This window comes from Azolla caroliniana, unplaced genomic scaffold, assembly GCF_043228905.1.
Source record: "Azolla caroliniana isolate FFs.n. ecotype wild unplaced genomic scaffold, voAzoCaro1.0.p SCAF_233, whole genome shotgun sequence".
Lineage (NCBI taxonomy): Eukaryota > Viridiplantae > Streptophyta > Polypodiopsida > Salviniales > Salviniaceae > Azolla > Azolla caroliniana.
The window spans coordinates 6,160-31,563 of NW_028230668.1; the positions used below are offsets into that span (position 1 = coordinate 6,160).

The 25,404-nt window shown below is 37.6% G+C and overlaps 2 protein-coding genes across 7 annotated transcripts; both read left to right on the plus strand.

Moving 5' to 3' along the window:
• Positions 1–1,244: 1,244 nt before the first annotated feature.
• LOC147848756 (uncharacterized) lies at positions 1,245–14,992 on the plus strand. 6 transcript variants are annotated; one of them, XM_087338149.1, is made up of 11 exons: positions 1,245–1,744; positions 2,757–3,067; positions 3,169–3,249; positions 4,104–4,223; positions 8,320–8,527; positions 8,625–8,713; positions 8,908–10,199; positions 11,799–12,049; positions 13,203–13,293; positions 13,537–13,779; positions 14,121–14,992. In XM_087338149.1, the coding sequence occupies exons 2-11, from the start codon at positions 2,965–2,967 to the stop codon at positions 14,928–14,930; spliced, it is 3,288 nt and encodes a 1,095-aa protein (XP_087194275.1). In that variant the 5' UTR covers positions 1,245–1,744; positions 2,757–2,964; the 3' UTR covers positions 14,931–14,992. The 6 variants fall into 6 exon arrangements, with proteins under 6 accessions (XP_087194275.1, XP_087194277.1, XP_087194276.1 ...); XM_087338151.1 differs by lacking the exon at positions 4,104–4,223; XM_087338150.1 differs by lacking the exon at positions 2,757–3,067.
• A 1,368-nt stretch (positions 14,993–16,360) lies between these two features.
• LOC147848757 (uncharacterized) lies at positions 16,361–25,166 on the plus strand. Its single transcript, XM_087338156.1, has 6 exons — positions 16,361–16,705; positions 17,676–17,789; positions 18,108–18,194; positions 18,354–18,526; positions 24,326–24,422; positions 24,766–25,166. Exons 1-6 carry the CDS (start codon positions 16,418–16,420, stop codon positions 24,880–24,882), a joined length of 876 nt encoding a protein of 291 aa, XP_087194282.1. The 5' UTR covers positions 16,361–16,417; the 3' UTR covers positions 24,883–25,166.
• The last annotated feature ends 238 nt before the right edge of the window (positions 25,167–25,404 follow it).

Here is a 25,404-nt window from a genome sequence, read left to right on the forward strand (position 1 = left end):
GATATAGAATCCTAGTCTGATTAAATGTGTTTGTCACTGTACAAACCATATGCCTGAATTAAGTTGTCAAGGTTGCAAGAGAGCACTATTATCCTTCTAGTATCCAAGTCCAAACAACGTGCTTGAATTTCTCTTTAGAGAATCCTGTATGCATGAATGAGTGGGGTAACCTAGATATTTCCATAATATGCTTCAAATTAGTCCTTCACTCATATAAACCTTCACATTATATCATGCTAAAATGAGAAGGCCCCCATATCCCAGTACACAATGCGGGAAGTAAATGTATTTGGAATCTTGTCATCTTATCTCGATATTCTCTCTCTACAATATTCTTACATCACTCTCACTCTGGTTTATATTCTTTCCTTCAGTGAAATTTTAGCAAATCTTGTCTTATCCATCATAAAACTGGTTTTACATGGGACTGGCATCTTCTACGAAGTAGTGGTAGATTTGGATGATCTGAAGAGATAAGAATGAAAATCTAAAGGTAAAAGAGCGTAGATGTTACAAGACCCTTGGACACAACTCTCCATTAAGCAAATGTAGATGGAAAGTACACAATTACAAATGAACACATACATCAACATGCAAGATTGTCAGCTGCAAATGAGCACATGTAAAAAAATCCCTCAACTATTCCAAACCCTAATCCCTCAACAATTCCTACCACATGTAAAAAAAATCAGAAAAAGTGATGTAATAGGGTTTAGAACATACTTGGGAATAGTGATGGAGGAGATTGATTGCCACTTATGTCAATCGTAGGCCGCTTGACGATAGTTTTCTTTCATGGCAAAAAAACCCTGTCAATCTCGTTTGAAAAAATGAGAGATAATGACAGGTTTTAGGCTTTTATAGTCATCGGGTGGGCGACCTGCATCTTATATTGAGTTGGTTGGGTGACCAACTCAATATAAACTTACCTGCGGTTGGGCGACTTGCTTAAACAAGTCACCCAACCGTTTTAAAAATATATGGTTGGGCGACCAACTTAATATAAACTTACCTACGGTTAGGCGATCTCTGGCAGGGTTGGGCGACCTTTGCAGAACTTTTTTTCTCGCGCGTTCTTCCTTATCGAAATCTGACCTGCACCGTCTGTGGCCGCGATTCCCTCGCCAACCCTCTTTATGATTTGATGTAGAATAGACACGTCGATGTATGTATGTATGTATGTATGTATGTATGTATGTATGTACATGTGTATGTGTATGCATGGGCGTGTAAGCTAACATAACATGAACAATGTCGTTGATTTGCAAAGAGTTTGCCATCGCCTGCAGAGATTGCTCGCCATATACATATGGTAAGGGGTATTGTGAGGGTGATGATGTTCCAGCAAGATCTTGTTCATGGTTCAACATAAACAGGTATTCATGGCGACGAGGTAGGCAAGTATTGATGGTTACCAGATTGACAGATACCTCCATGCATACGGGATAGAAAGATATCCATCGTTACATGGTAGAAAGATACTCATTCTTACAATGATCATGTCGATAACAGGAAGGTATGCGTCGTTACAAGATGGAAATTCTTTCACGGTGCAACAGAGAAAGATGGTCATAACAATGAGATAGAAATGGAATTCTTGCTACAATCTAGAAAGATATTCACAATTGCAAAGATCCGTATGGACAACATTTAGCATGTACACCTTCTTGGAAGGACTTATCAATGGACGGAAATGTGGTGTTCTTTTCATCGAATTCAAGGTTCTTACATGATTTGGCATCAGGTGAGTCTCATGCTTTTTATCTTGATGTGAATAGATTTAGTCACGTTTACCTTATTGTTATTATTTAGAGCAGATTAATAGCAGATTTAATGGAAATAGGTTCTTGATATAAGGTGAGCCTCGCATGATTGATCTTGTAATTGGATTGACGATATAGTCACATCGTCTTGATTGTTGTCTCTGTGTTCTTTGTTTGATTGTGGATAGCATTAAAGATGATGAAGCTTTCCAGGTTTCAAGTGATCAAGATAACCTCATTTTAAGCATACAATGACTTTTAGAGTTAGGTTGATAATATGTCAGGTATCCGAGACATGTTCTCAATACATTGGTGTAACACAAATTTCCCTCGTAGGAGTTGATATATGGAAAGAGAAGGGCATAGAACCTTCCCATTTCCAGATATCAGTTAGAATTCTGATATAATTATTATACCTTTGGCGTGTATTGCCCTTTCAGTAATAGAAATATTTATAAAGTCATAACTGAATCACTTGAGCCCTCTAAAAGACGTTAGCTTTCTAGCAATGTAAATTCTTTGGACTGGTTATATGTTTTCTTTGCTGCATGCTCTGCTTTTCCTCATCATTTCTCTCGTCTTTCCTTAAAGTGTTGTTCAATATATTCTTGAAGAAACCTTGAGAGCATAATCATACAAGGAACCGTAACATTGGGAAGACATCGAGACGTTGATATCCAATACCTTATTTTTTGTTGGGATCTTGATAGTATGCCAGGTTATTGATGAGTAGTTTGTATGAATCTGGTACATAATGCTGTAATGAGGATTGGAAGGGAATATTTTAGCAAAGGAAGGCTCTCTAAAGATCATAAAATTGTGAAGCCAGAGAATATTCTTTCCATCTTTTGTATTCATGGACATTCTAATTTCAGCCCACTTTTCTTTGAAACCTGATTCCTGGTGGAGCATTGTAGTTCAAATAAGAATCTTCTTAAACCCTGAATCCTCTTAATCATAGAGCTAGTAATTTGACATGATTATCATTGACAGGGTTTCAGATCTTATGCTGCCATTCAACTATTCATTTGAGTAGAAAATGCTGTAACATCATATTGTTCAACTCTGCATCATACTACAGTGAAATTGCAAGATGTCTTTTCCACTTCAAGAGCATCCAACGTGCTTTATCAGTATCATGTACTACTAGAAGTATATGAATCCAGTTAGCGCTACGTGAAAATATGTATACTATTTCAAAATGTCCATAACTAACAAGAGATTAAATGGGACTGATTGTCTGATGCTGGGAGAACAAAGTGTTTTGATACTAGAAAAAGCTATAAAAGTTCTCCTTTCAACTGGTAATACTTCTAGAGTTGAGGTTAATGAGTAACTGGAATGCTTAAACATGTTTGTTTGGGCAAACACGTCTAACATTAAAGTGTTCTTTTGTGATATTCAGATTGTGATGGATTGTTTTTAGTTCATTCTTGTAAAGAAGATATTGTGATTGCGAAGACATGGCTAGAAACTAGGAATGAGCGTATGATTCTCTCTCTTTCTCTCTCTCTCTCTCTCTCTCTCTCCCTCTTTTACAATATTCCTTTAAGGATTAAATGGATGAAAGGTTTGCTCTCATAGGTTTCTTTGGTCTTTTTGAAGACGTGATCTATGGAGGAACACATCTAACTATCATGCGATCGGGTTGGGGAATCCAAGGAACACTATGTTTGACATTGTATTGTGTCCTATGAAATAACTTGGGAAATACCACCACCTCTTCACACAAGGTTTTGTCCTCTTCTCAAGTTAATGGAATACAAAGAACAATGATGCTTGGGACTGTTATCTCTAATAACCAAGAGACATAGAGAGAAGTTGTTAAATGAAAACTGGACCAACCTTCTTTAGCAGCATCACTCTCCCTCCCATTCTGCAGGTCAATCGAGGGCTAATAAAGTAGGTTCTTGACCATGACATTCTAAAGGGGTTATATTATATTGGGCAAAAGTAATTTGTGGTGCAGGTCAGTTACATCCATCTAAACTATGGGTTCATCACCATAATTATTGACAAATCTTTACCTGTTACCAATGGTACTTTTGTCTCTTTAGAGACCTCTCTATCTTGTCAGCTCATGCTAGAGATCTTTTGAAGACTGAAGTTTCATTCCATCTAAGCTCGTTCATATTCATTCTTAGCTGGCAGGAATATTTGATACCTAAGGCAGCCTTTCTAATGTACTTATATTTATGTTGACTTATTGCTCTCAAAGATGAGACAATAGTTTCTGATGTAATATCTTGTTCAGTCTCATAGGCCATCTCAGCCTCTTAAGAAGCATTTGTGTATCTCTTTCTTGCTTTTGTGTGCTTATTGATTCTGCACTTCTTTCAGGTTCATTGAAAGTTACCATATGCCCATATGCCATAGCAAATATAGTACTTACGCATCTTAAGAAGTTAAATGGGTCTCTGTTTACAAGTTCTCTTTATCAATATTTTATGACAATAGCAGGTACTCCTTTATCTTTTCATATCCTATATTACTCTATGAATGTCTGCATGCAATGCCTTTTTGTAAGAAGATTGGAACTTGTCTTTGGTTTTGATGATGTCTATTCTTTATATATATTGAGACATCAAGGAATAACGAAATTTCTGCTCAACATTTTAAGAAAATGAGAACAAGAAAGCTCATTTAATATTTTATGTGCCATATAATCAAATATCACAAGATACTCAAATTGAACCTATGCTTACCAATTGAAAATTGCAGAAGTTCTGCATTTGGTAGCAGTGTATGTCTTTCCACAATCCAGATTTGGTTACAACACCACACATGACAAAGTCTCACAAAATATATTTGTAGGATAATGAAGTTTGTAACACACAGAACAAATTCAAGAAAAAAGTGGCCTTGGGTTCATGATGCTGAGAGTGGTGTTTAGGCAACTTGTGAGGGAAACATAGCTAGGTAGACTTGAATAAATATATAACCAAGCTAGCTAGACTTGAAGAATAAATATATAACCTGTTCTTGGCAAAGAAAGTAAAAGCGCATGGAAGATGGTCAAAGAAAATCTGCATAAGCCCCCCATTGCTTCACATAAGATTTGGTACAACTATGCAGATGCTCCATATGACAACTGGACAGTACACCCACATTGCCATGTGGCTTTATACTCATTACTCTTCCTATATTCAAATTGCAGATGATGAGTTACTACTTGTAGCTGCACAAGATCACGATTTTCTTGTCGGCAAGACTGGTAAACACACACATATATCTCTTTAGCAAGAATAAACCACACTAGCTTAGCTAGAGGGGGCACACTCTGGTACAACTATGATGCAGATGATTCGTTACAACTTGGAGCTTAGCTAGAGGGGGCAAGTCCATTTACAACCCAAAGGTGTCATCATTGTGCCGTGCACAATGACAGTGCCCACCTAGACACCAGCCACAGAAACAAATCAAGGCCATCTGATTGCACTATCCTTGTTTTGGAGAAACTTTTCATCCTGCACCAGACTACAATGGATGTCTTTAGAATATGCCAATTCAGTTTTATTGAGCAGATATTGCTCTGAATAACATTTCTTAATGTCAGCTTATAATTTTAATGGTAGACTGTTAGTAGTCTAATTATTTGATTCGGTGATGTTGTCACAAATGAGCTGATGAAAATGATTAACAAACATTGCACGTTGAAATGCAAATTGTGCCTTCTACTGGTGTTTCCCATGCACATTATGTACACATGATTACTAGCTTAATGATTTTTAAAACTTTTCCTCGATCTTCAAGCAATTATTAGCAGATTTGTCTGGCTTTAACAAGTTTGTGAATTTAATGAATTTGGATGGAGTATTGGACATTTTTCTAAAGAATCTAACTCTCTTAGAGTTGGGATATGCGGAAGCGCAGTGTGTGTGTGAGAGTGGGGGTGTGAGCAAGAGAAGGAATCAGAGAAAATAACCAGAAATAATAAAATACACATTAGGGGGATGACAACTTATGCGCTGAAGAAAAAACGACATTAATAAACTAAAGATCATCAACTAAATCCAATGGGCCAAGGGGGTTTTATGTGCAAGTACTCAAGAGACTGCCACATTAAATGTGTTTGGTGGAATTTAATCAAGATATCCACCCGAGTACGATTTTGTCATAAGAATATCTGATATTCTTTGACCACATTTACACTTGACAACTACACGGATTACAATAAAGTTGCTCACGCACTTTTTAACACATTATGCTTTTCTTCATAAGCACATGTTCACACGAGTTGAGCTTGATTCTCAACAATTTTCGACTTAGTTTAAAGTAAAGATGAAGTAATGGAAGAAATTGTAGTTGAGCAAGAGCTTAGGTTGTCTTACTGTTGAGAAAATTGACCTTCATGCTTGTGTTTTTGTTGCTAAGAGTAATAATGCCTAGATGAGGGCTAACTCTTGCAAAGTAGGATGTTTGATATGTTTCATAGATAGACTTGGCACTCATGACCAATTTAACACCACACAAGCATTGGTAACAAGATCAGAACCAAAATTCTTCTTGGGAGAGGAAAATGTGTCACACACACGATCCTACACATACCTAGGAGTAACATTCAAAGGGCTTTGGTTCTCTTACAAGAGTGTTCCTGTGCTTCACTTTCTTGTGGATATGTAGCCTTTGGTGCTCTTGAAAGACAATGTGCACATTTGTAGTTCCAAGAGCCACAAACTAAATTGTGGGGGATACACTTGTCATATCAACTCTTCTCTCTGGAGTAGAAACCCGAGGACCGAGTCTTAACAAGGCAAATAACTAGAAAGGTTTAGAGAGACCTTTTGTCTCAATGATTGCTTGCATGATAAGGAGCAAAGCATAGTTGCTCCATATATTATCTAGGCAGAGATGGGAGTTGTCACAATAATTATCGTGGCATTAATCCGATCAATGACTAGTATCCAAAGGCTTTGGGAACTCGCTAAACCAAGGTGGTTATGGTTGGCACTTATGTTGGTATGCTGAGAATAATGGTTCGAGTCTCATGGCATAAATATAAATGCACCACTCCCACTCCACTATAGCTTGGATTGTCCCCATCTAAACATGAGCAAAGTGGGAAAGGATAGAGTCATCCAAACTAATATTATGACGTTGGAAAACAAAATAACATGGATCACCCCACAACATCGCTTAGTAAGAAGATGACGCACTATAAAACACACTTTTTATATACACTTGAGGATGGATTCATCATCTGGCCCTCTTATATGGACATATATCTATCTTATGCATTACATGGTGTTATAGGCACCTATTAACTTCTTCACATCCGCTAGAGACTGAGGTAGGTAGATATGCACGAATACCTCTAGAAAAAAGAATTTGTCATTAAGGAGGGGAATATAAAGAAAATTATGTTTGTCATTGTACTATTTTTAATGGAATAAAAGGGAGATATCATTGTCTCTTTAGGTAATGGAATATGAAAACTGTTGAGAATCAAGCTCAACTCGTGTGAACATGTACTTGTGAAGAAAAGCACAACGTGTGAAAAAGTGTGTGAGCACACTTTATTGTAATCCGTGTGAACTATCTAGTTACATGAAGAACTAGATTATGATATCTAGTTAGTTGTCAAGTGTAAATGTGGTCAAAGAATATAAGATATTCTTATGACAAAATCATACTTGAGTAGGTATCTATGAATAGATTCCAGCAACCACATTTAATGTGGCAGTCCCTTGAGAACTCATATATAAAACCCCTTTGGCCCATTGTGTTTAGTTGATGATCGTTAGTTAATTAATATAGTTTTCTCTTCAATGCATAAGTTGTCATCCCCCTAATGTGTATTTTAATAGTTCTGGTTATTTTCTCTGATTCCTTTTCTTGCTCATACACCCACTCTCACGCACGCGCTATGCTTCCGCATACTCCAACTCTATGAGAGTTAAAAATGCTTAGGGCTTTTCTTGCTAGAACACAAGAGACATAGGGAGAAGTTATTGAAGGACAACACAGCCACAAGCTCATCAACAAACAACAATCACAACTTTCTATAGTCCCATCTCTCCTACTCATGCGGCAAGTCAATTAAAGACTACACAAAGAGAATAGCAATTAGTCATGCATGTAAGCCCTAGCCTCATCGACCACGATCTCACCTCCCTTGTCACCAATAGATAAAGGCCATTATCTTTGGGCACTGTAGGTGCTTTCTTCACTTTGGAGACCTCTCATTCTAGGTAGATCTATACTAGAGATCTTTCCAAGACAAACAATACAATTTATCTAGCTTAAGAATTCTACATTTATAGATGAAGAACGTTTTGAGTCACATCTTAATTTTATTTCTATGTAGTCTTTTGTGTAGTTATGTCTATTTTTGTTTTGTTTTCAAAGATGAGACACCACTTTAAGATGTAATCTCTTGTTTGGTCTTATAGGCCATTTTGGCCTCTTAAAAGATGTTGATGTGTCTTTCTCTTTCTTTATTTGTATGCTTCTATTTTTTCTTGAAAATATTCAACAACAATGCTATGGTGAGTTTATAATATATATATATGACTATTGCTCATAGTATTGTTCATGTATTGAATTCCATTTACAGAAAACAGAAATTTTGATTCTCAGCGATATGTTATACGGATGCTGTTGAACAGTTTACCAGAGCGCAACTATAGAATCCTGAAGGATCTTTCTTTTCTGTTATTTAAGCTGTCATCGTTTGGTAATGATTGGGCACATGTTTTGAGGCTAGGGTCATTAATTGGGCCTTTAATTTTAAATAAAGAAAGATGTTATGATGTTTTTCACAGGTAATTTAATCAAATCAAGAGTAAATAAATATCAGATCATTGATCATCCAGTACAATTTACATTAACTGACACGATATTTCTTCAATCTTTCTATAGATGGCTAACAATGGAAGAAGCTTCTACTCGCCTTCTAATATTCTTTGTCAAACAGTGGAGATATTTATTTGAGAGTGATCAACCCTCCTGTGAGTAGAGAGCGTAAGGCTTTGTCCACAGAGTATATGTAAAGAATTTAGTGGATTCATGCCAAAAACTTGATCACAATTGCATAATTCTCCCTTTTCATCCCCAACAATTACATGTGGCATGTATTAAATTTTGCATGTGTTTCTCCACGATAACATGCATATTTATCTACCTATAGTTGTGGAATAAATAGGTTTAAAATCAAAGAGGCATGGATTACTTCACGAGATCCAGAAAAATCAACTAAGAGAGAAAGATGATTCTATATGTAGAAGCTGCGAGCCGTCTATAAATTTCTTTACGTGCCAAAGAAAGTTGATACAGACAAGGCTGAAATGTCACAAGAGCATCAAAAGATTTAAAATTGGCAGACTATGGCATGGAAACAGATGCAGTGAGAATGCAGGTTCTGAAAACACTCCAAATACACAGATTATACGAAGTTTAAAGAGCTCTAATTCTCATCTTAAAAATAAAGTGATCTCCACCCAGAGCTACCTGAACATTAGGTTGATGAGGGATGAAAGGACAGTTGGCTTGTCATCATCTGACATGGAGCATATGAATATAATTCCATTGCACCGTAAGATTTTCAATGCAGATATTCACAAGTTCCTCTCATTGGAAAATGAAAGGAGATACTTGAACCAGAATTGCAAGAACAATTTGAAAAGTGGACCTACATTTAATCTTAGACTAAAGAAAAATATCAGGAATATATTGTGTAAAAGGAGGATTCTTTTGCTTGATAAAAAATGTTCTGTTTTTACCAGCATAGATAGTGGCAAAAATGGTGGTTCAGCTGCATCACATAGTGAAGCTCAACAGAAAGGTCATGGGAATCAATCTTTACAAACACCAATATGCCCATTGCCACTAACATTGCCATCACCTCCCCTTTCACCGTCACCGCCTGTCAAATCGTTGATAGTGCAAACTGTTCCCCTTGTCACTTCTCCACCTACAGCACAGCTTTTATCAGATCCACATTTACATCCCTTACTACCGCAGAGTACACCTACTGCTAACTTGCAGCCTAGCAATGCTTGTGTCTCCTCTCATCCACCTCCACCTCCACCGCCTTCGACATATCTATGCACACCACCACCTCCTCCACCACCTCCACCACCTCCACCACCTCCACCACCGCCACGAGTACCGCCGCCGCCACCACCACCACCACCACCACCATTAAAAGCTGTCTTGAAGTCACCAATAACACCACCGCCACCAGCTCCACCTCATGCAATGCCAAAGAGGAATGACAATATAAAGGAATCAGATGCCAATCTGGAAGAGAATCCAGCAGATGCTAAAAAAGCTAAAATGAAGCAGCTGAGTTGGAGCAAGATAAGTGTGCCATTAACACAAAAAACGGTTTGGAAGGAAGCAGCTGTTGAGTCAGCGAATAGCTGCATGGATTTCAAACAGCTTGAAATGCTATTTTCTGCAAACACCTCAACTCCAAATGCAGAAGCTGGAAAGGTAGAAGAGCTCAGCTTCAATCCCACTTTAAATTGAATCAATTTTGGTACTGACATGTGAATAGTAAACCAAACAATACTTAGGAGGGTCTTGGCTTTTCAACCAAAGACAAAGGATTCATTTATGACTGTTCAGTCCTAGATATGGCACCCTTATTTTACATTACATGCCAGTCTTTTCACGATGAATAGAAAAATTCTTTCACTTGAACCCTCTATTCAGGAGGCTAGACCTATTATTGTCTTGAGGTTTGATATTGACATGTCGACAATAAATCAAACAATACTTAAGAAGATCTTGACTTTTCAACCAACAGATGGCTAATTCATATATGATTGTTGAGACCTAGTTATGGCAGTCTTATTTTATATTACGCTGGGAGTACAAAAATACTTTCACTTGTAACTTTTATTTAGTAAGCCAGGCCTATTATTGTGTTTTGAAGTTTGAACAACAAATACATAGTCTCCAAGTCTGTTGCTAGTCCATGTTGCTTTAGACTTAATCCCAAAGGCAAACCCCCAATCAAAACTCTCCAAATGAAGACCTTTGCTACAAGTGACAATTTAGAATATTAATTATGTTTTAAGATCTGCCACCATCCATGATCAAAGTTATGTATTTTCCATTCTTGTTCAGCCTTAGATGATAGCCATCGAAGAGACTCAATGGAGCAATGATGCAAGATATTAGTAGTGACTTGTAAAAATGGTGTCTTACCCAATAAACACCAATTAATCCATGGTTGCGCTTCTGTTTGTAAAGGTAAAGGACCTTGCATCAATGCAATATTTTTTTGTAGTTGTTGCTAGCTAACCCCATAATTGGGGGGGATGTGTAATAATTTCCATGCTCCAACAAACTTCAAAATCCTTTGAGATGGAGCAGAGCGCTTTTTGCCATGAGACAACCAAGTGTTGAACACATGAAGAGTAAGGAATCCTAAGAGAAATACATACGTTCAGTAATTGCTGCCATGAAGCCTTAATTGTTGTCCTCCTACAATAATACCTTTATGAAATTTGGTTTGACTAGATCAAGCTGTGCTTTTGAGAACATTGTAATTTGTACTTATAAAGTGGATACTCATATTTGGTGGGCTGTTATTATTTTTTCTTGGTTGATTTAATTACCAATGACCATCTATCAATATTATCGCAATGGGATTGTTGAAATTTTGCATACAAGCTAATGCATGGTAGATTTTCTCTTGCTACATTTACAACCAAAATGACATACATTTCAACAACTTCCCATTTACTAGACTAGAGAATTGTATAGCAGTCATTCAATGGTCATACTTTTATACCAGTCTTTTAATGGACTTTTGCTCGATGATATGGTGAACATTGTCTATCCAGAATCACCTACATTGTCCCCCTTTTTTAATAAGGACTACCGCATTGCTGTCCCTTACTATCTGGCTATATTATCCACCCTGAATATATTTGTATGGACATGACACATTCACACTTAACAATAACGTTTTGGAATGATATATACATATATATTTTAATATACTTTTGTATATATTTCTTCTGTATTTATTTATCTATATATATAAATAAACTATTGGAGATTCTTTCAAATTTGTATCAGACCATATTAATGAAGAAGAAACCTCAAGGCATTCATGTTATTGACACAAAGAGAGCACATAATGTAAGCATTCAATTGTCCAGCTTGCGTAGACCCTTCTCTGATCTTTGCAAAGCATTGAATGAAATTGATCAACGAGTTTTGACAAGTGAGACACTTCATGTACTCATGCGTACTTTGCCGACAAAGGAGGATATATGTCTGCTGAAAGAATTCAATGGTGATCCACAGCAATTGGCTGAAGTAGAAAAGTGAGAACCTTATAAATTAATAACACATGGCCTCTTGTATTCATTAAAATTGTGTAAGTAAAAGCTTCTTTTTGGTGAATAGGTATTCTGCTTAAATTACTAGATTTTCTAGTCATTTCAATGTTTTTAATCACTAAATCTTCCGATTGTATGTAAAATCAAGACAAAAACTTGTTCATCACTGCTAATGTGTCCTTGCTGGATAAGAGTGGCGGTGGTCAACCAGGTTCCACTAGGCATGATGTTGTACACCACATGTTGCGAGGCCTTCGTGAAAAGATCCTGTTAGTGCTGTTCCATGATATACTATTCAGCATGAAACTCAACACAAAGACTTTCAATGATTACATAGGCTTGGTTTTCTTTGATAGGAACTTGTACTAGTAGCATAGGCCAGATGTTCACCTATCTGATTAGGGGGATTCCTTACAACCTCCCCGGCCTTGATGTTGATAGCTTCAAGATATTCTTGAGGCAGCATGGATATGTTGCCCTCTTACAATATTAAATGATGATTCATGTATAATATATTATCTATCATTTCCACCATCATGTTATGGTGTATCTGGAGGAGTCCATGCCCTTTGCCAGAATGCTGAGTCTATTACACATGTATTGCTGGCGATTTGGCATGAGCTCATGGCCACCCTGCAGTGGCCGTGGGATACACACACTGTTTCTTCCAGGAAATTAATAAAAGATGGCAAGCTTTCCTTGCAGCTGGTGGAAATTACAACTCTTCAAATATTCCCTTGGTGCTATGCATCCACACTGGTTTATAGTGCATATTAGTTTGAGAAGTTGAACTGTGCAGAGTTAGGATTTTAGGAAGGCCTAAGTGAAGAAGGTTATATGTTAGTGAAATCTGTAGATAATCAATAGATGATGCAAATGACAAGAATGGTAAAACAGAACACATTCAATCTATATCAGTAGTGAAAAAGGATTTGACCTTATCAGTTTTCAGGCAGCTGCAATTCTGTGATAGTTAGCATTGGGATGGGCCCTTCAAAAAGGGCGAATATTTAACTTGGCACTTGGAGAAGGGGTGAATCTTGAAACTGAAACTTTTACTTCTTTTAAAATCATTAGTGCAATAATGTTTGCATGACGTAATTTGTTTTCTGTGCCGTCAATTTCATCTTACTAATAGATATTACTTGGAGATTATGCTTATCCCACGGGTGGAGAAACGAATACGAGTCCTTTACTTCATGACTCAAAGCAGCAATTCCATCAACCAAGTATGTCATGATTTCTTTTAATGTAATTTTCTTTAGATTGGTGCAAAATAAAGCAGAGTGACTGCATTTCCTTAAGCTTTGGAATAATGAGTTTAGTGTAGGCTTTATTAAGGGCTTGCCAAGAAATATGTTGACAACATTGAGTACCAATGTAGACTAGAACTATTTCCAGCAATGAGTTGCTGCCTTTGAGAGAAAATACATTTACTTGCATTCATGCTTCTATGTCTCTTTCATTTCCAGGTAAAGAAAGAGCTACTGCAATTACAGTATGGTTGTGACGAGCTTAAAGGTAGTAGGAAGTTTGTTAAGATTCTAGAGGCAGTTTTGGCGGTTGGAAACTACCTGAATGGTGATACTAGTAAAGGAGATGCAAAAGGCTTCAAGTTAGATGCATTACTAAAACTGGTGGAAGTTAAAGGATCTAATAAGCAGATGTCACTTCTGCATTTTGTTGTAGCAGAGCTTCTGAAGGTGGATGGGCAGGTATGAAATGTTCTGTACATTGATTTTGATTCTTTTTGCGTCTTCCTTTGCACACATTCATAATTTTGCAAAGTTTTAAACCAATAGCTTACCTCAGTATACTTCTTTGTTCAGATGCATGCTTGTTTGTTTTCCTTTGTTCTTTTCGCAATTGGGTTTTCTTTTAATTTCTTTGATTTTTTTTCTTTTGTCATCACTTTTTGTGCAGTTGTTTATCTTCAAAACTAGTCTTTCAAATGGTAAAAATTTCCTAGAGTTGTTTGAAGCTGCGTTCATGTGGACTGTTTGCCTTTCTTTTCTTTTCACAAGTATATGTATATAATATACTCTTTATGATGCAGATTCTCTACCTTAGAGATGAGCTGAAAACTATAAAAACTGCATCCAATTTGAAGCTTGAAAATATTATTGCAAGCATCCAAGAGTTGGAAGTTGGGTTAAAACTAACAAATCAGGAAATAGACTTTGCAAGAGATGATGTCACTGACCTCTCGGTGTTCCGTTCTCAGTTTCTTGACTCATTGGTTCCATTCTACGAGGAATGCTTCTGTAATGTTGTTGAGCTCAAAGAGCTTCTGGATACAAGCCTAATGAAGCTCAAAAATGTATGTGAATATTTTGGAGAGAATGGTGATGACCAGCCACAGCGACAACTTGATTTGTTTAAGACCTTACAACAATTTTTAAATATGTTTGACCTCGTCAGTAAACAAATTCAAGATGGAAGACATTTCAAACATGAACCGAAGAATGATGCAACTCATTCATCATATGATGTCCAAGACAATGATGGTAAAAGCTCATGTAGAGATAGAGTGATGGGATTGTATGGTAACAGAGTAAAAGTCAATACAAATCCTGCACTAACCTCAACCATTATGGATCTAAGAAACGTGCATGGCTTCACCAAGGCTTGTGAAAACGAGGAGGAAAATCAATCTCAGGGGTCGTTTAAAGAAACTAACTCACATTCACCAAGGAAATCTGATGCTCCTTACCCTTCTACGAAAGAAATGAAATCACATTCACCAAGAAAATCCAATGTTCTTGTCTCTTCAACGAATGAAATGATATCACATTCACCAAAAAAACTCGATATTCCTAACCCTTCAGTGTGTCATGGATATGACTCTGATTGGTCTACTTGTTGAGTTTTTGGGTGAAATTGTCACCCGTTTGTTTTATTTAATTATAATGGCAATATCTACGTGTAGGTAATTATCCTTAAGTGAATGCATTATTCTTTTGTTTATATGTAGGTAATGTATGAAACCAATTTGCTGTGTTTTCCTCACCACCTCCCATCATGTCATGTTTGTCCATGGACGTCAATATATCATCACCTTTCTTTTTTTTTCTTGTATTAGGCCTATTACCAAGTTTAAATTAAGTTATGAACTTTGGTTCAAATCTTACTTCATGTTCTGATTTACTCGATGCCACTATAGATTTTCTAGGTTGAGCACATGATCTTCTAGTCTTTGCTAGACAATCTTGCGAATTGAGATAGAATTGTTTGGCCTAATAAGCACAAGCAAGAATGTAAGATTTGACTTGTCAATTCAAACAAAAGGTAAAGGTTCATGATGGATCAATACATCCTTTGACCTATTGAACAAGTGAGGGTGTACATATTTATTCATGTGTGAAGCAAGAATGCCACACATGTCACCATTTTACACGTCAGAGTAATGTGCTAGGTATCCAAAACCTTATTTGCTAACCAAGCTCTATCCTTAACCAACTTATGGCACACATCATTAGTGTGCACCACAAATAATATTGATTTTTCAATACCAAAACACCAATCTTTCCATGGTTCCTCGACCACCAACTCTAGGGCAAGGAAGACTAGACAAGGCAATGCCAATATTGATTGGCAAATATGCCATATCCTTGTGATGTGTGAAATTTATTTCGGAGTGTTGGAAAGGCCATTATATTCCTATGTGATTTTAAGATAGCATATTCCACAATTACCAAGCCCATCCTTGTTGTTTGATTGAATTGTGAGACCAAGCCTAGCCTTGCCATTCAATTCAAATGTGAGTTTAGACATTCTTTTCCATCTCAATGTAATAATATCCTTGAGATTGCCAACAACTTGGATACCAATGAATATTCTCTCTCTCATTTTACCCTAGTGATAAGTCGTTACACTATTAATACTATGTCTTAGGTTCGAAACCCAATTATCTCACCTCTTTATTACCCTGCACATACATATTCTCTTAATTTACTAGATGCCACTATAAAATGTAGGGGCTAAACCCATGACCTTCTAGTCTACATTGGGTAAGGTTTTACCCGAGTGGTAGGAATCAGCTATGGTTCGGTTTCAGCTCCAATTATCTCACCTCTTTATTACCCTGCACATACATATTCTCTTAATTTACTAGATGCCACTATAAAATGTAGGGGCTAAATCCATGACCTTCTAGTCTACATTGGGTAAGGTTTTACCCTAGTGGTAGGAATCAGCTATGGTTCGGTTTCAGCTTAACCGGTTTTAAACCGGTTAAGCCTTAACCAGTTTGAGTGTTTTCAAGCTTGAACCGAACCGGTTTTCTAAACACACACACACACAGTCGGAACTATATCAAATGTGGAGCTGAAGAGAAAGCTTCTGACTGATTTCATGTGGGAAGCAACGCAAATGGCTGCTTCCCTTCGATTCCTCAGTCATTCCTCTCGCCCTCAGCCTGATGCAAGAACCAGATCGCCCTGGAAACTCCTTTCTTCCCCCTCCCTTTGCCCTCCGATCCTCCCCAGCAGCCGAAGCCTGTCTCTTCACCTGCCGCCTACTGGAAGCTCTAGGATTTCGGCCAGCTCCTCTGGGAAGCCAAGGCTCAACAGCGCCTCCTCTTTTGCAGAAGAGATGCTCCAACAACTCCACAGGCAAATGGAGATGGCAATCGCACAAGAGGTCAGATACGTTATTGCCATTTATTTACTTATTTTTGTTATATGCATTTGTTTTTCTTCTTATGCTTCAATTATATATGTTTTGTGTTAGAATAACCTTTATCTCTCATGTCCATATGCATGTATTACAATGATTCTCCCAATCTATACGTATATCTTAAGTCTCATCATTATCATCCTCTTCTTCTTCATTTCCATAGGCATATGCTAAATTTGATCTTGTTTCATGATCTACTTATGCATGTGTTGAGTCTTATCTTCTTCTACTTCTTCATATCGAAGTTGAGCTTCCTCAGCATGTTCATGCGCAATCTCATCCCATTTTTCATATCCATACGCACATCTTAACTCTAATGTTCTTCCTCGCGTTCATACACCTATCTTCTTTCATGTACGTATCGTCTTTTCATGTGTTAAATCCAGACTTTTTTTCCTATATGCATACACATTGGGAGGACGATAATGCTGCTATGTTACCTTTCAATGTCCATATGTGTGTTATGTTTTTGTTTTACTTATTCTTTTGGCAAGTAAAGGTGGTAGTGCTACAAGGTATATGAATGCTTTTGTGGCTGACAAATTGCCATCTTGATTCATTTTTGTTGTGACCAATTCAGATATTTTTTGTACACTTGAATTTTCCAGCATAGAATTTTTTTGATTCAAGTATTTAAAGATCAGTTATTATCATTATTATATGAAAGTTTTGCTTTTAAGGAGGTAAAATGAATGTAGAAAGCTTGTACTATGCCTAGTCAATGGCTATCTTGTTGTAACACAGAAAATAAGATTTCAGGCAATCAAAGATCACATATGGACATCTTGTTCTTCTCACATTTGTTTGTACCATTGATGTTCGACATATATTTACATTTGAGGAATGGAACTCATTCAGTTTCGAGTTTGTGGGAGAATTTCTGGTATAAAATATACTCTATTAATGTGCCTTACTGTGATTTGTTTTTCTTCAGGATTATGCCAATGCTGCATCTACGCGTGATACCATCAATGCACTCTTGGAGCAAGATCCAGTGTTAAAGCTACAAACACTGATCAATAAAGCTGTGGAAGAGGAACGTTTTGAAGTATGTATCTATGTTAATCTTTTCTTCATCATTTTTGTGCTGAGTGACTAAAGTTCAAGATGTCACAAAGTACCAAAATTGCTTAGGTTTGAATCATATATATATATTAGACTACTACTTTGTATATAAGTAGGTATAGATTATTACTTTATATATGCTGTTCTTTTTTTCCTTATGGAGACCATTGGCTTGTCAATTTTCAGAATGCCACAAAGTACCTCATTTATTTAGATTTGATATATACATTATGTAGATTCAAACTGTGTGTGTATGTAACTTTATTTTATTTATGAAAAGTGCTGACTGGCCATAGTTCAGGATGCCACGGAGTATCGTAAGCAGTTAGAGGACATGTTACCGAAATGTGTTTCTGATCCACGTTGTTACAGCGATACTATTACACATGTAACTTTTTCTTTCCTTTGTTCAATTCTTACTACAATCATGATTTATTAGCTTAATTTTTAATCAATTTATCACCTTGAATTGTGTAAGGTATGTAAAAGAAATGTGTATTATTATATAGGAAAGGTAAAAAGTCATATAAATAATTTGTGATAGCAGGGAATTCGAGTGGAAGTGAGGAGCATTTACATCAGTGAACGCAGCCAGCCCTTGAAAGGACAATACTTTTTTGCCTATAGAGTCCGCATTAGTAACACTTGTGCTAGACCTGTACAGGTGTTAAGTAGGCATTGGTGTATCACAGATGCAAATGGTAGAACTGAACATGTCAGGTAAGGGGTTGAACTTGTATCATATTTCTAAATTAAATATTCTTCAAATAGTTGCAAATTGCACACAATTTGAATCTAACAAGATATTCATTATGTGCCAAGGAAAATATATTGCATTATCTTGTGTAACAATGAACTGATCTTGTGGTATTTACAAAGGTCTTGGCAAATAGATTACAAAATTATTTGCCAAAGTTGATACACATAGCCCAATATAATTTTCACCATACAACGTCCAACAGGGGCTTAACAAGGATGTGCTTGATGTTCAAATGGCCATGGATTATAGCTGATTTACTCATCATGAGTTGATTATGGTGCAATTAAATTTGGCGAAAGTTTATGATCGTGCTAAGTGATCCTTTGTTTCAAGGTTAATGCATACAATGGACTTTGAACTGAAGGGAGCTGAGAGCAGATTAATGGCACCTCTGAACCAGACACACATACAGACATTGAGTGAGACAGCTGCAGAAGCAGAGGCAGAGATAGAGAGATGCTCAATAGTTCCTTCTTTTCGGTGTCTTCTCTTTAGGTTTATATATACATATGAAGGTTAAAGTGTGGCAAGGGTGTGTTCACACTTGTGCACTAATAAAAGGTATGGTGGCCCTTTATACTCAACAACCTCCCACCTAAAGGCAACTTGCTTCGAGAGGAGAAAGGATCAACTAAGTCTCCGTATGTGCAAAGCTGAAATACATATATCTATCTAACTCCCAGCATTTGTTGAAAATGAGCAAACTGCTCTGCTGGAAGACTCTTTGTGAGAAGATCTGCTGGGTTATCACCTATATGCACTTTGACAAGCTCAATGCTCTTGTTGTCAAGTACATCTCTGATGAAGTGATACTTCACTTGTATGTGCTTCATCTTTGCATGAAAGATAGAATTCTGTGCCAGCATAAGAGCACTCTGATTGTAACAATGAAGAACACGCAACTCTATAATGCCAAGATCTCCCAATCGACATGAAATCCATAAAACCAGCTCACATGCCTCAGTGGCAGCCACATACTCTGCTTCTGTAGTAGACAATGCAACACACTTTTGAAGCTTGGAGATCCTAGAGACTGTTCCTCTTGTGAAAGGTTTTTGATTTTGTTGAAACACAATATTTATTACACATCCTGCCCAATTATGGGTTTATTGACCTTTGCATTGTTCTAATGGAAGATAGGATTCATCACTTCATGGAATGTCTGGTTTCTTGTCAAATTTTGGGTATTTGATACCAAGACGATGGGTGTTGCAAATATCAGTTACCTCAACCAATGATTAGAGACGATCATTTTCTTCATTTTGAGATCTTGGGGATTCCATCATAATGGGATATGTGCATGGAGTTAGAGTGTTTGTACAAAAGTTGAAGGGATTATTGATGTGGTAATTTTGTTAATTGGGGCAAGTTGAAATTCTTTCCTCGATGGACTTCGTTTTGCCTAGTGATGATTACATTTATTTCAATGGCACCATTTATTTGTGGTACATTTGTAGTGTTTTGTAGAGAGAGAGAGAGAGAGAGAGAGAGAGAGAGATATTAACGAGATTACATCTTAAGTGTTGTCTCGTCTTTGAGAACAAATCAAAATAAAATAAATATTACACAGTAAATATAAAAGTAAATAAGATGAGAAGAGAAGAAACGAGGGAATGTGGTTTTTGGCACATGTGAGATTCTCAAGTTAGGTATATTGTAGCTTTTGGCTTCGAAAGATCTCTAGCATAGGTCGATCCAGAATGGAAATGTCTCCGAAGCGAGGGAAGCACCTACGATGGCGGGAGATAATGGCTTTTATCTGTTGATGACAAGGGTGTCGAGGTCGTGGTCCATGGGGTTGGGGCGTTGGGGCCTACGTGCACGGCAAATTGCTATTTCCTGATCAATTGTAACCCCTTTGTTAAGTCCTAGTCTGGAGCCCATTTGTGTATCCTGTGATTGACTTGTAGCATTAAGTAGGAGTGATGGGGCTAAAGAAAATTGTGATTGTTCTTTGTGGATGAGTTTGTGTGGCTGTATTCTTCAACAACTTTTCTCGATGTCTCTTGAGCTCTAGCAAGAAAAGTCCTAGGCATCATTGGTCCTCATATTCCATTACCTTGCGTAGTGGGCCAAAGCCTTGTTTAAAGAGGCAATGGTATCTCCCTCTGATTTGATAAAAGACACTACAATGACAAACATAGTGTTCCTCAAATTCCACTCCTTGATGACACAATTGGCAAATTCTCTCTTCTAGAGGTAGTCGTGTATATCTGCCTACCTCAATCTGTAGCTAATGTGATGAAGTTCGCAGCTGCCCTATCACACTACGCAGCGCATAGGATAGATGTATGTCCATTTAAGGTGGCCTGATGACAAATCCATCCTCCAATGTATGTAAGAAGTGTGTCTTATAGTGGGCCATCTTTGTACCAAGTGATATTTTGGGGCTGATCCATGTTATCTTGTTTTCCAAGGTAATAATATCAGTTCGGATCACTCTGTTCTTTTCTACTTTGGTTATATTTAGATGGGGACAGTCCAAGCTATATTGGAACGGGGGTAGTGCATTTATACTCATGCCATGTGACTCGAACCATTGCTGCATTTCAGAATGCCAACAATGAGTGTCTCCATTTTCAAGCAATTGTCTTGATGACATAAGTGCCAACCTTGGGTACCTTCGTTTACAGAGCTCCCAAAAACGTTGGATAAATGTCATTGATCAGAACAATGCCTCGGTTATTATAGGTGCTGCTTCCGTCTCTGCCCGGATTATATCGTGGGGCATTGATGCTTTGCTCCTTATCATGCGAGCAATCATTGACACTAAAGGTCTCTCTAAATCTTTCCAATGATTTGCCTTGTTAAGACTCAGTCCCCATGTTTCTACTCCATGTTGATTGACAAACCTTTGTCCATACAAAATAGTTTTAAGGCATTTAGATGTCTTTGTTGTCCCTCCGGAGAGTCAGAAGTCAGCACAATATCATCAGCATATAGTAATATTTGTATAGCTATACCTACTAGGCGTGCTCCAGAACTCCCCAATCTCTCTATGTAATGTGATACCTCATCTATATAGAGACCAAAGAGAGTGGGGGATAGTGGGCATCCTTGCTTCACTCCAATTGTGCTAGCCATCACCTCTAACAAGCCCTTGGAAGACCACACTTTTCCTGTCACAAAGTCACAGTGTCAAAGGCTTTTCGGAAATCCACAAAGCAGCAATAAATCCTCTTATTGTGGGATCTGCCCTCCTCAATAAGGGCTTGGAGGGTGAATATGTGATCCAAAGTTGTGAACCCCTTCCGAAAGCTTGCCTGTCCAACTGAATGGCAGCCATTCTGCTCTGCCCATATACTCAATTCTGATTCTAGAATCGACCCATATAGTTTAGCCAAGTAATGGCCAATCATGATTTTCCTATAGTTGCTTGGCATCATGGGGTCTCCACTCTTGAGGATTGGCACAATGGTATGCTGAGTCCATCTAGTGGGGAAACCTTCACACATGGCTCTATTAAAGATGTGTGCTAGCAATGGGAGCAACATGTCACGGGCATAGATAAAGTGCTCACCCGCCAATCCATCATGATCTTGGGCCTTCCCAATTGTAGCCGATCAATGGCATTCTTACATTTTGTGGTGTAAAGAAGGTTGATTCATGTGGGCGTGAGGCATTCGGGTGGGGAAGAGAAGGTTGCCCCGGGATATCATATAGAACCTTTGCATATTCATGCCTCACCTGAGGTGAGGTTAGTTGTGTGGTGGGTGCCTCTCATTTAACATTTTCCATGCTCTTTTACTCTCTTGGCCTAGAAACAAGCGATACAAATGATCTTCAAATTTAGCTAAATACAATCTCTTCTTCTTCCTTACAAGGCATTGGAAGGTTGCGCTTGCTTGGTTGTGTATAAATGCCCCGAGTTACATCACGTTGCAAGCATCTCCTTGTATCACGACATTCCTCATCATACCAACTATTTTGTATTACTCTACAAAGTTTGGGGGGATTGGCCGTTGTGTGAGGGAAGACATTGTTGTTGTGAGGGAAATTCGTGCAAGGATTGTGCTTGGTCGAAGATATGTGGAAAGCATGATCAAATATGATCAAAGGCAGAGCATTGTATCAAAGTGTGATACTTAGACTCTCGAACTTGTTTAGGGCAAAGTGTGCATAGTTGACCATTCTCATCACTTGTGCCCCAAAGCCCGATCTCACATCGCAATGCATGTGAGCTAAGTTGCATGGAAGCAATGGTTCGAATGGCAAACAACGTGATGGGCTCTAACATGTATTGATGTGTATGGTTTCCCCGTTTCGCAAAGAATATGGTTTTGTAGCTAGGTGCAATATGTGTAGTTAGATAGATAGATAGATTCTATTATTGTCTTTGGAGGTCAAATATGACCAATGAGAACAAAAATATTACATTTCACGTGATACATGTGAAAGTGAGTAGTAACTCTCAATGTTCAAGAACTTTACCAACAAATGTTGCAATTGAAACTGCACATTGTGGTTGTGAGAGAAATTAGTGTGAGGATTGGGCTCGGTCAAAGATATGTGGAAAGCATGGTCGAATATGATCAAAGGCAGAGCATTGTATCAAAGTGTGATACTCAGACTCTCAAACTTGTTTAGGCAAAGTGTGCATAGCTGGTCACTCTCATCACTTGTGCCCCAACGCCCCATCTCACAATGCATGTGAGCTAAGTCACATGAAAGCAATGGTTCGAATGGCAAATAACGGGATGGGCTCTAACATGTATCGATGTGTACGGTTTCCCCGTTCCGCGAAGAATATGGTTTTGTAGTTAGGTGCAACATATGTAGTATAATATGTGAAGCGTGAGCCTCCACATTTGTCCCATGTCATGATACATTGGCGTTGCAAAAAGTCCTCATTTATGGAGGAATCTAGTGATGCATCATGAAGCAAGTGTCTTGCATCCCATCTACCAAACCATTTTACTATATCTTGCATCCAATTGGAACACAAAATTTTGGCTTTTATGCATCTTTTGGATCTTTTTACTTGCTTCCCATGCAATTCTAGGAAGTTAATGTGAGGGACTTTTTTGAACCTCAAGCATGTATTTAACAACCCTGTCCATGGCCATGATCTCCATAAGAAGCAATCCTGTCTCAAGGAGGAGGGAAATTTAAACAGATATTTTATAGTCCATGAAACCACGTTTGGCCTATGAGAGAGAGAGAGAGAGAGAGAGAGAGAGAGAGAGAGAGAGAGAGAGAAGATGGTAAACAAGGGTATTTACATATTTGTTCTAAGGTTTTTCTCGAAGGTTTATAAACTTTCCCCTTGTTCTTCCTTTTGACCAATGTTGGTATTGCCAAACAAGGTACTAAAATGGAAATGTCCAGTTGATACTCAATAACTCCTTTCGAACCAAGATTCTGAGTATTAATTACTCTTATCTTAAATTCCTAAACCTTGTATGAAGCTGGTTGTGCCAATAATAATTAATCATTTTGACTTTATTTAACATGTGATAAAGACAATGAAACAAATGTAAGTGTTTAAGTGAAACTCTCGTAAGTGATTAGCACTAATGTGACACTCGTGCCTACCTCCATTTCCAGCATTAGAGTAGATGTCAGTTCAATGCTGCCTAATGATGACTCTACTGGTGCAGAAGTGTGTTTGTGAAGAACTCCTCAAGCTCTACACTGCTGGAGATACTATTAGAAGAGGGGATTATCTTTTTCCTAGTTTTTAAACTGTTTTATGCTAGCACTCAAAGAGAATAGATTGCAGAAAAGTCATATTAATAAACAGATTGTGGTGGTAATAGGGGTCCAGGTATTGTTGGTCAGCAGCCTGTTTTGCTTCCTGGAACTAATTTCGAATACACTTCTGCATGTCCTCTTGCAACTTCATCTGGCAAAATGGTAAGGACAGTAATAGTATGTTTTGTTAATATAGGTTACATTACGTCTGATTCTGTGAACAATTTTGTGCTGTTTACCCTACTATAATATTATATCTTGTGAAAGTGCTGAATATTTCAGGTGCCCATCTGGATGTCTAAATAGGATCTCCTCAATCTCCCTCTAACTAATGATGTATTTATTCACACATTGGAAATCTGCTTTCTTTTTCATGTGCCTCTCGCACTAGATAGAACACTTTAGGTGCCCATCCAGATGGATGTCTAGGTACATAACCACAAAAAAGTTAGGATGGTGTTCACCAAAATTCTGATGCTTTCTTTTTCTGTAACATGTATGCTAGGAGGGAGACTATGAATTGAGGTATGTAGATGAAGTGACATCACTCACTTTCAATGTGGATATTGGTTCATTTGACCTTGCAATGCCAAATCATGGGAGGGTTCACAATGATAAATGAGATGTCACTGATCCTTTGGTGAGAGCAGGAGTAGTAAGTCTGTACACTTGTAACTGTCTATAGTGACATATACTATGAACATGGTTTACATAAACAATATTCTTGGATGTAATAATGTATATTAAATAATCTTGTTTTCATAATCCAGTTAACAGGCCATAGAGAGAACAAATAGTTATTACTGCTGTCCTGTGATTGGAATAAATCAAGCTTTATTATTTGTGCTGTGGGAACATCAAACTTATTTTTTCTCAAAATATCAAAATTTATTTTTTCTTTGATGATATATAGTGTTCTAAATTAATGATGCCATTCTCCATTGCCTTTGGAGCTAAATTGTCGCAATATGATATTAGTGGAACATAAAGATGCATGACTTGGACATAATCAACTCATGTTAGAAGATTGGCAAAATTAACAATAGAAAGCAAAAGTGACAATGTAGGATTCTGGGTGAAATCAATCTGGTGTGTCATCTTTTATTATGTACTGCAAACCTTTGTAGGTTGACCATTTGATGCA

Excerpts from the sequence above, each read along its gene's own strand:
- LOC147848756 (XM_087338149.1), top strand. The coding sequence starts at position 2,965 with ATGTCCATAACTAACAAGAGATTAAATGGGACTGATTGTCTGATGCTG. Across the intron at positions 12,050-13,202 it reads CAATTGGCTGAAGTAGAAAA|ATATTACTTGGAGATTATGC; the intron begins GTGAGAACCTTA and ends TCTTACTAATAG. Across the intron at positions 13,780-14,120 it reads TTCTGAAGGTGGATGGGCAG|ATTCTCTACCTTAGAGATGA; the intron begins GTATGAAATGTT and ends TTTATGATGCAG.
- LOC147848757 (XM_087338156.1), top strand. The coding sequence starts at position 16,418 with ATGTGGGAAGCAACGCAAATGGCTGCTTCCCTTCGATTCCTCAGTCAT. Across the intron at positions 17,790-18,107 it reads TGGAAGAGGAACGTTTTGAA|GATGCCACGGAGTATCGTAA; the intron begins GTATGTATCTAT and ends GCCATAGTTCAG. Across the intron at positions 18,527-24,325 it reads GGTAGAACTGAACATGTCAG|GGGTCCAGGTATTGTTGGTC; the intron begins GTAAGGGGTTGA and ends TGGTGGTAATAG.